At 38.9% G+C, this 10,223-nt stretch overlaps 1 protein-coding gene across 7 annotated transcripts in view; it reads right to left on the reverse strand.

Moving 5' to 3' along the window:
• Window positions 1–10,223, reverse strand: part of AHI1 (Abelson helper integration site 1) — a 200,305-nt gene that overhangs the window by 41,956 nt on the left and 148,126 nt on the right. For 6 of the 7 annotated variants that reach the window (XR_008664322.1, XM_055324681.1, XM_055324678.1 and 3 more), the window contains 2 exons: window positions 5,683–5,845; window positions 2,224–2,321 (listed from right to left, as the gene is read on the reverse strand). Coding sequence is in view for 5 of the 7 variants with exons in the window: in XM_055324681.1 (XP_055180656.1) it covers window positions 2,224–2,321; window positions 5,683–5,845 (261 nt within the window). In the remaining 2 variants the exon portion in view is untranslated. The remainder of the gene's footprint in view (window positions 1–2,223; window positions 2,322–5,682; window positions 5,846–10,223) is intronic. The other variant, XR_008664323.1, reaches the window with a different exon arrangement.

Here is a 10,223-nt window from a genome sequence, read left to right on the forward strand (position 1 = left end):
GGTTCTTCCCTCCACTTTGATTATTCTTTCTTAATCTCTCCTCTTCCTCAGATTGTTCCTTAAACACTAGTGTTTTTTTCTTAAGATTTTATATATTTATCCATTAGAAACAGAGAGAGAGAGAGAGAGAGAGAGAGAGAGAGAGAGAGAGAGAGAGGCAGAGACACAGGCAGAGGGAGAAGCAGGATCCACACAGGGAGCCTGATGTGGGACTCAATCTTGGGACTCCAGGATTACGCCCTGGGCCGAAGGCAGGTGCTAAACCGCTGAGCTACCCAGGGATCCCCAGACACTAGTGTTCATTTGGGATTCTGTCCCTGGCCTTTCTCTCAGAACTCTACAATGTTTTTTTAATTTTTATTATTATTATTTTTTTACATTTGTTTTTATTTAAGTTCGATTTGCCAACATATAGTATAACACCCAGTGCTCATCCCATCAAGTGCCCTCCTCAGTACCCATCACCCAGTTACTCCATCTTCCGCACACCTCCCTTTCTGCAACTCTTTGTTTCCCAGGGTACATCCCCCAACCCCCCCCCACCCCCCCCGCTATCACCTTCTTTATAAGTTTCAACTCTTCTGCTATAATATAATGAATATACTAACTCCTCCTCATGTAATTTGAAGCCCTACCTTCTCTCAAATTCCAGTCCTGTGTGTCTGACTCCCTAGGGAATATTTGTACCTGGGAGCACTATAGACACCACTAACAAATCAAGATACCTAACACTGAACTCATCACAGCCTACTCCCTACCACTACCTGTCTCTAGATCCCCAAATCTTCCTTATTCTTTTATTATTTCTGTGGGACCTCCATCCATTCAGTTGTATTGATAAGCCAGAGCGTTAGCACAATCCTAAATTCCAACTTCCCTAATCACATCTAATCAATCAGAAAATCCTGTCAGTTATACCTTATACCTTCCCTTTTATTTTTAACATGCAAATCTGTCCCTGTCACTCCCTGGACTACCTCCTCTAGTGGATGCCCTTTGTCTGAAGGATTTACAACCTAAGCACTTCAGCAGAGCACACCAGGCTCTCCGTGGCTTGGCTCTTGCATTTTTCCTCTCCTTCTCTCCATTAGACCCCAAACCCCCAAACAGGACTGTACCATATCACACCTTCCTTAAGTTATTCCCTCTGTTAAAATGTTTTTTTCTAAGATCATCTACCTAGCATATACTTTTTCATCCTATAAGCCTCAGCTTAAACATGAACCTCTCTGGAAGCTCTTTCTGGACTCCTCAGGGGCACATTTATAGGGTTTCTTCCTGCATGCTCCCAATGCATTGTGCACACATCTTCGTTAGAGTTCCTGCCACAGTCCATGGGAATTGACATAGTCTGTGGGTGTCTCACCCACCAGCCATCAAGCTCCTGATGGGCAAGTGTTTTGCCAACTCAATCTTGTTTCAATGAGGACTAACAGAATGCCCAGGATGGAAAGAAGCACTCAATAAATACAGGCTAAATGACTGAACAACATAAGAGGTTCAACTGTCAAAAACTCTACAGGGGAGAAAAAACTGTATCATGACATGGTATTTGTACAAAATAAAAATGTCAGTCCAAGAGGTCAAAAAGTGAAGTTATTCAATCTAAGGCAAGAGCTAATGTTAAATAAGTTTAATAAGTAATTTACATGATGGTACAGTGCTTATTAAGTTCTTCTACCAAAGTACTACTATCATCAAAAGAATACTGACCCATATCCCTGGGGGATCTGATGGCACAGGCTAAAAAACATGACATTTCTCTGGCTAATATGTCCATATTCATTTTAACTTGAAAACACTTTGAATTACTAACAAGTAACAGGAATGCTCCAGGAAAAGAGAACGTGTTTATTCTGTGGGCTCCAACGACCTTTACTATTAATGCATGACAGTGTCAGCATCATAGTTATAGCAATAAATGTACAGTGGAAATAGCATCTCACTTAAAGTCACAAGTTCCATCACCTTGGCTGTGACTTGGGGTCTACTTTAATCTCTCTGAGCCTCCCTGGTTTCCATATCTGGAAAATGGCTATAATAATATTATAATAAAAATTATAAAAATAATATTTGCCTTATATATTTCATAATGTTGGTACCAATATAAAAAGAAATAATGCAAGCAATGAAGTATATAAGCATGAAGAATGAAGTAATATTTTATCTAGAGAGAGTGAAAATTAAAGTTCATATGCAATCCATATTCTTGAAAACACCTACCTTTTGAAGAGCTGAAGGTTTTTCCGTTTTGGTTTTTCCCTTTGGGGTTAAAGGAGGGGATCGCTCCTTTATCTCTGGAGGCAATTCTTGATATAACGCTGGAATTGAACAAGGAATTCATGTAATCAAACTGAGGAGCACTGACCCATAGGGTAAATAAATAATGATGGAGGGGGGCAGATATGAAACTAAGGATCTTGATATGCACTTCTCTGGTGTAACAATAAGCTACCTGGCACTTAGTGTTAAAACGATTTATAGTTACACACATTAGTTATCAAAAGAACATAATTTATGATTGGAAATTTTTCATTAGTAGGATTTCAGAATCCTGGTCAGAGACAGATATGTTCACAAGTAAGTGTAACATACATGAAGGGACACCTGGGTGGCTCAGCAGTTGAGTGTGTTTGCCTTTGGCTCAGGCTGTGATCCCAGAGTCTGGGATCGAGTCCCACATCGGCTCCCCATAGCGAGCCTGCTTCTCCCTCTGCCTGTGTCTCTGTCTCTCCTCTGTGTCTCTCATGAATAAATAAAATCTTAAAAAAAAGTGTAACATACATGAGAATGTGACATTATTCAAATGAGAGATAATAAGGACAGATTCTGATATAGATAGCAAATGCTCAATCCATGAAGTGGCAGGTGTGTCAGTCTCTGAAGAACACGTAGGATTTTGCCAGGCAGAGGTGTGGTCAAAGAATAATTTGGGAAGATGGTACAAAATAAATGAGCATGGGGCTAGGGCTATACATAACCTTGAATCTGTTTACAGGGTCGAATTTGAGATTATAATTTATATAATCTCTTTATACACAATGTGGACTCTAAAATGTGGAAATTTTCAAGGACTGAAAAAGAAAATGTGTTTCTCTTTCAGTTAAATAACAACTCTGCGCAATTCTGAACTTAGAGAAATTGGCAAACTATGCCTGATTGAAATTCTACAATTGTTAGGTATATTAATTGGCTTTGTGTATGCGTTGATTATATTGCTGGGTTTATCTCTTATTGGAAAGGATGTTAGATGTCATTAAGTGAAGCTGTTCATTTTTTTTCTTCCTGGTGGCTTAAGATACAAAAGGAATAAATTATAATGATGGAGAACTTCTATTGTGTCATTGTTCACTTAGAGGACATGCCTTTCAACTGAATGGTTGGTAGAGATTCTGTTCCCATCTATACACTCCCTTTGAGCATTTGTTTTGCATATCTGGCTTTGGATAAAGATAAAGGACAATTTCTCCCACTATTTTTAAAGGGGAATATGCTACTGATGGTCTTTTTTCCCCTCCTAATGTTAAAACTGAGGTGAGGTTTTGTTAAATTCAGGTTATAAAGGAGGATAAAAGGGAAAAGAAGATAACCCCTGATGAAGTGAGAATTCAATCATTATATTCTCAGGTTTTCTGAGAATTGTTTGTTCTGGCCTTTAAAAGTCTTTCTCAAGAAGCAGTGACTGATGCCAAAATAAAGTATCAATTCTGGGATACAATAAGGAATTCTGGCAGTTAGAAGATGGTCACTACTTGAAACACAGAATTTCTGCATGAGGCCACCAAGCATCATTGTGGTATACTTTAGATGTTGCACTTTGGTTATCATGGAACAAAAGCCAAATTTAATGGATTTTTAACCCTCTGTGGATCAAATATCTATAGCCTCTTAAGGTTCATAAGCATAAGAGGTTATTTCTGCAAACTAACTAGATTCTAAAGTTATAACTCTAATACCATTCTGCCTGGGAATAAATACATCATCTTTTTATACTGTCTAGTAAAAAAAAAAAAGTTTAAATGTTTCCACTTGTGTCTGGAAGAAACAATGGATTGTAACATGTAATTAAAATTACAGACATACTCCAGAGCCACTATGACTGTGCAGCCAGCTTTCTTGATTTGGAACTGGAAGCTACTCCTGCTGAACTAGACCTACAAAGGCAGTGGGAAAACCATCAATGGGAAGGGGAGGGAAGAAATTGGGATATTTGAGGCAATCTGGAAGTTACAAGTACTTAGCTTATGAAAAATGAATGGGAATTAACTTGTCCTAAAATTTCTTTCTTCTACACTGCCTTAAATTTTCTCCATTATGTATCCTCTTTTGAACATTAAAAATAGTTTGAGAGCTATCAATTATTTACTACTCAGAGACGAAGATTTATAACAGTGGCATGGAGGAAATGAAGAATTTTGTTATGAGGGAGAGAAGTGGGTAATTTTTGACACACTAAGCACTTTTGAGGGGAGGAGTTTGCCGAAAGCAGAAGATAAGCTGAGGGAAATAGCTGTAGAGACAGGAGCCCTGGAGAGTGTGAGGCAGGGGAGGGGAGCAGCACTGGGTGCAGATGGGGTAGAGAGAGTGAAGAGAGAACTCATTTTGTCTGTGCCTAGCCCAGCACCCAAGACTCATGGAAGAAATTGTTCTTCCTGTTTTCCTTCATCTTTTTTGCTCTCAAAATTCAGAACTTAGGTTAGGAATCAATAGGACTTTTGCTTAACCAGTTTGGGTTAAATGGGGCTCCACAGACAAGCCTGAAAGTCACCTGTTATTTATAATAATTTCTTCTTTGAAGAAACAAAAGACTTCACAATAATGATTCAAAATGGAGTGTCCTCAAGGCCGCCTATACTACATTTTAAACCAGAACTACACAATTTTAGTCTTTCTGGAAGGAAGCTCAGAGATGACAGAGTTCAACTTCCTCATTTTATGGGAGGAAACTGAGGCATATCAGTATTAATGGCGAATTTTCCGGATTCCTGAGCACTGGGCTTTCATACCACACTACCAGGGCAGCTGTTGATAGGAAGCATTCTTCTAAAGAGGCACTGCTATACTTGCCCCCTTTCTTGAGTCTTTAAGTTCTTTTATCTCCACGCTTTCCTTGCACCTCTCCAGGCCTGGTAGTACATCTACAGCTCTCACTAACTCCTATTTAGAATTTCTTCTCCAGCTCATTCCCTAGGCCTTTCACAAACGGGGAGTTAATTTGCCTGAGAATGAAGCAATCTATTGCAGGTTTGTTTTGGCAGGTTCCAGCTGGAACTGAGGTATACAAAGTAAAAGAATGGGACTTGGGGAACTAGAGGTTCTGAGGTGCCTGTCAACTGAGGAGTCACTGTGGCAAGAGAAGAACTGACATAACTGTGTGTGAAATAGATGGTGGGCAAAAAGGGGCTGAAGAAGAATGCTGGTAGCTAGACAGGAAGGTCCCCCAGGATAAGTCTGTGAAAGCAAGTAAGTATTCCAATCTCAGAATGGAGCAGCTTTCTGGTGCATTGGATCAGTGCCCCCTTTTATTTATTTATTTTTGCATCATGACAACGAAAAGCAATACCCAATAGTAAACATAAAGGAAAAGTTACCAAGAGAGTAAATTAAAGGGTAGTAAATGATAAAATCTTGGACTATCAGTTATACCATATTAGTAAACCAGGAAGGGAGCATAAAACTTACTTTCACTAGCCACATGATTAGCTGGAAAATAACCTTCCTGTCCCTTTCCTATGCTGCCATACCACCAGTCTTCATTATCTTTGAAAAACACTCGGATAATGTCTCCGCGATGGATGGTTAGTTCATCTGATCGATTCGCTGTGTAGTCATAAAGAGCCACTACCTACGAGAGAGATAAGACCACCACAGCTTTATCACAACTGTACCACAGAGAAAACCCCCAACATTCACTTCCTCTTGCAGAAGAGCAGCTGAAACCAAAGCAGTACTTTGGTAAGTCTGAGGCTGTCTCAAGGTTTGCTAATGGGATCAGGGGTGGTGGGAACACAGCAGGAGAAGCAAGATAAAAGACTGTGGGATTGAGAAATGGTTAAGAGCATTCAATACACTAAGATTAGCTTCAAAATAGCAGATGTTAATTTTTTTTTACAAGTGAATTACTTGTGAAGCAAATAAAAAAAAGGCTCACACACCATTCACTTTCTTAGAATTGTTTTATACTACCTTCAGATCCTATTCTCTAAGCTAAGCAGATGTATCTGAAAAAAAAAAAAACTCTTCAGAATGTCAACGATTTTATAAAAAAGAAAAGCAATGAAACAACCTGATTACATAACTTCATTGTGATCACTCGATGTCTCTTTTAAAGATACATTTCCCCACCAACATATGCTTTTTGGTATTTTATATCAAAAATCTAAATCTTCTGACTACTTTTAAAATATACTCTTATAATAAGGGTATTTTCACTAGATACAAATTTAAGAGGAAAGGCCTTTCTACAAGAGTTTTCTTCTCTGTATTGTGTAGTAGTCATTGTTTTTGATTTTTTTCTTTTTTAAAAACTAAAATCAAAATGAATGAGTGCACAGAAATTTAACAAATCCCTTATAGCAGTTACAAGGAGGAGACAGACCTTAATCCCTTTCATATGTCACGCATTAAATAACGTAGGACATAATACGTACACTAAAGAATAAACTACTTCTTTCCTACTTAAAAGGGATTTGAAAATTAACAGGGAGTGCCTGAGTGGCTCAATGGGTTAAGTGTCCTACTCTTGATCTTGGCTCAGGTCCTGACCTCAGGGTTTTGAGTTCAAGCACCATGCTGGGTGTAGAGCCTACTTAATTAAAAACAAACAAACAAACAAACAAACAAAAAAAAACAAACAAAAACAGATTATACCACTATGTATATAATGGAAAATTATCATAATCCTTGGCATTTAGGTTGAGAACTGATTCATTCACTGAAGTATTTACTGAAATCCTAATGTGCTACCATTGGTACTAGGCTAAGGGCTAAATATACCACAGTAAATAGGGTCCTTTCTAGAAGGGTTCCCTCATTTAGGCTCTGCAGGAGAATAAAGGATAATCAGGAATGGCCAGGTGAAGAGATGGAAAATGTGTCTTGGGAAGGCTATCCTGCATGTGTGAGAGTCCAGCAAAGAGAAACCCCAAATAGTTCAATATAGTGGGAGCCTGAATTAGAGGTAAGAGCCTTGCTAGCTGAGTGGGGTAAGGTGAGGCTGCAGGTGTCAGGAGAGGCCAGGTCATGCATGTTGTGGAAGCTCATACTCATACTATGGGCAATGGGAGGAGATAAGGGTTTTAAAAAGTAGGAGATTCTATAACAGTTCACAAAACTGGATGGTGCCTCTTAGGTAATTTACAATATTTATTAACACATTAACCCAGAGATGTGAACGGATAAATCTGGAAGTACCTGCTGTCACTATCTGGTATAAGGGCAATAATAATAATTTAAGTCAAATGGTACAAATGCCATTCCTACTGTATTGCTTAGCACACTCTGTAATTCACAACATGTTATGAAGGCTGTTGTTTCAAGTTTACGAATCTCTTCTTTTAGTGTACTGATGCCAAATCACAGGTAAAGGTGGAACTTTTAACTCTTCCCTTTCTTCTTTCTTTTTCCTCTGAGCTGGCACTATTACAGAAGAAAGCTAATGATAATGTTCTGAGTGCCTGCCATTTTCTAGGTACAATGCTAGTTGCTTAACTAAGTTCCTACACAAATCTGTAGGACAATCCTGTAAGGGTACAAATTCTTATTTCAATTTCATAAATGAGGCATTTTATGCACAGAGAAATTTAGTAACTTGCCTAAAGTTAACCATGAATTACACTTTTTTTTTTATATAGAACATCTTAGTCTACAATCAAACATGGGGAAGCAGCAGCAGAGAGGAAGGGATGGACAGAGATCCTAATCCCTCATGAGAGATTGGACAGAGTTTTGGGTGATACTACTGCGGCTGTGCTGAGAGAACTACCAATCCTGGGCTACCTGCAGACCCGTGTGCTCCTTCCAAGACATCTGAAACCCAGTCCCAGAAAACTGTAGGGATCTCGTCCTGCTGTTCCTCATCCTGGCTCTCGTACACTAAACAGCACAACTTTGATGAATCTTATGGAAGTATGAAGACTGCGCATGCTCATTTCTCTGGAGTTAGAGGTGGCTGCTGAGAAGAAGAGCAGGAGAGATTTGGCTTAGGCAAGAGTATCCTTTAGGAAGTCCCACATCAAGCCTGTGTTCTTGGGTGGATTACTGATAATCTGGAATTCATCAAACTGGAGACAGAAAACCTTTCCTGAATTTTCTACCAAGGTCAGGTGATAAGAATCCCTTCAGAGGTACTGGGGTCCAAAAGACCCTATATTTCAATTTTCCTATTAAAGTATCCACAAATTATCTTCTGTATGCAATCAAATATAGCATACCAGTTTTACATTCCCTTCTAGTCCTTGTAAATACGTTCTGCATCTCTGTTATGGACTGAATTGTATGCGCCCTAAAATTCATATGTTGAAGCCCTAGCAAGGTCTGGAGATATTTGGAGACAGGGCCTTTACATAGGTAATTAAAGTTAAATAAGGTCATATGGGTGGGGTCCTAGTCCAATAGGGCTGTTGTCCTTATAAAGAGGAGGAAAAAATAGCAGGAGCACCCATGCACAGAGAATAAGGACAGAAGAGGACACAATGAGAAAGCAGCCATCTACAAATCAAAGAGAGAGATATTAGAAGAAACCGACCCAGCTGGTGACTTGATTTTGGACTTCTAGTTTCTAGAACCATAAGCAAATAAATTTTTGTTTAAGCTCTCAGTTGAGATGGTACTTTGTTACAGCAGTCCTGGCAGACTAACACAGTTTTACAACTCATAGTGTCAGATGAATGGTGGTCACTACTCACTACTGCTGGTCATGGCACGCACATGGGTAATACATTTTAGGTCCTTACCAGATTATAGTACTATGTCCAACACTATCATAATTTTATCTCCTGATGTAGAAATAACAGCCCTGTAACCAAAATCCGTAGGAGGGTTGTGCTTCAGGAGGCTACATCCCTCAAAGCAAAGGAACGGTTTTTGGAGAATGCCATCATCATACCATGACTGACATTTAAGTGCAAAGTTGCTACACAGTGAGGAATCAGTAGGCTTCACTTGCCAAGTCTACATTTTGTCAGTGAAACTACGACCATTCCTTCATCATACTGAAGGTACATGACAAAAGCTACAAGGGTTATGATAATCTGCTTATATTCCACTGTGTGTTTTTAACCACTATGTCATCTTCTCATTTGAGGACCTCTTACTCTCTTCTGAACATCTTAATATACACAATAAACTTCTCTGCTTACTTTGATTTGCAGTGGATTCTGCAATAAATTGTCTTCCCCATCTCCAATTACATAGTTATTATCTCATTATTTTGGGGGTAAAGGAAAGCTCCATAAAAATGTTGGGGGAGTGCCTGGGTGACAGAGCTGGTTAAACGCCTGGCTCTTGGTTTTGGCTCAGGTCGTGATCTCAGGGTTCTTAGATCCAGCCTCATGTCAGGCTCTAGGCTTGGTGTGGAGTCTGCTTCGCATTCTCTCTTCCTGTGCCCCTCCTGCTTATACTCTAAGATAAATAAATTAAAAAATCTTAAAAAAAATGTTGGGAAACACAATCCCATCAAGAGGTTTGTTTTAAATTGATAATGTATCTATTTTTTCTCTTTATTCTGGTAAGTCTTGTCATTTATCTTGACCTTTCATTCTTTTGATGAGTATCTTTTATAATGTACCATTCCTTGCACATAGTGCTCTGGTGCTTAGGTATGTATGACAGCACATCCTTGGCAGTATCTTTGAGCTGACAAAGGAGTTATGAAATCTTTCTGCAAAAGAAGTCTAAAAACATTAATTTATGTGTCCATGCTGGTAGTGACAGATTTAGGGAATGAGATTTTTTTTTTTTTTACAAAATCCACTTGGGTCAAATTTTGTCCACAATTCACATACTTGAAACAGAGTTCCTTCTTCTCAAAGCTTGCCCAATTATTTGGGTGCAGTCATGTTGGAAGTGTCACTGGCAAGCTTTTATTTATTTATTTTTTCCTGACACTCATTTTTCAGTCTTTAGAGCAGTGCTTGCAAGAGACAATTTCTTGCTTTAATACAGCAGAGTCTGTCAGGCTGTTACAAGACTTTTAGGTGAACTCCTCTTTATATTATTTTCTG

Source organism: Nyctereutes procyonoides, unplaced genomic scaffold (genome assembly GCF_905146905.1).
Source record: "Nyctereutes procyonoides isolate TBG_1078 unplaced genomic scaffold, NYPRO_anot_genome, whole genome shotgun sequence".
In the NCBI taxonomy this organism is placed as follows: Eukaryota; Metazoa; Chordata; class Mammalia; order Carnivora; family Canidae; genus Nyctereutes; species Nyctereutes procyonoides.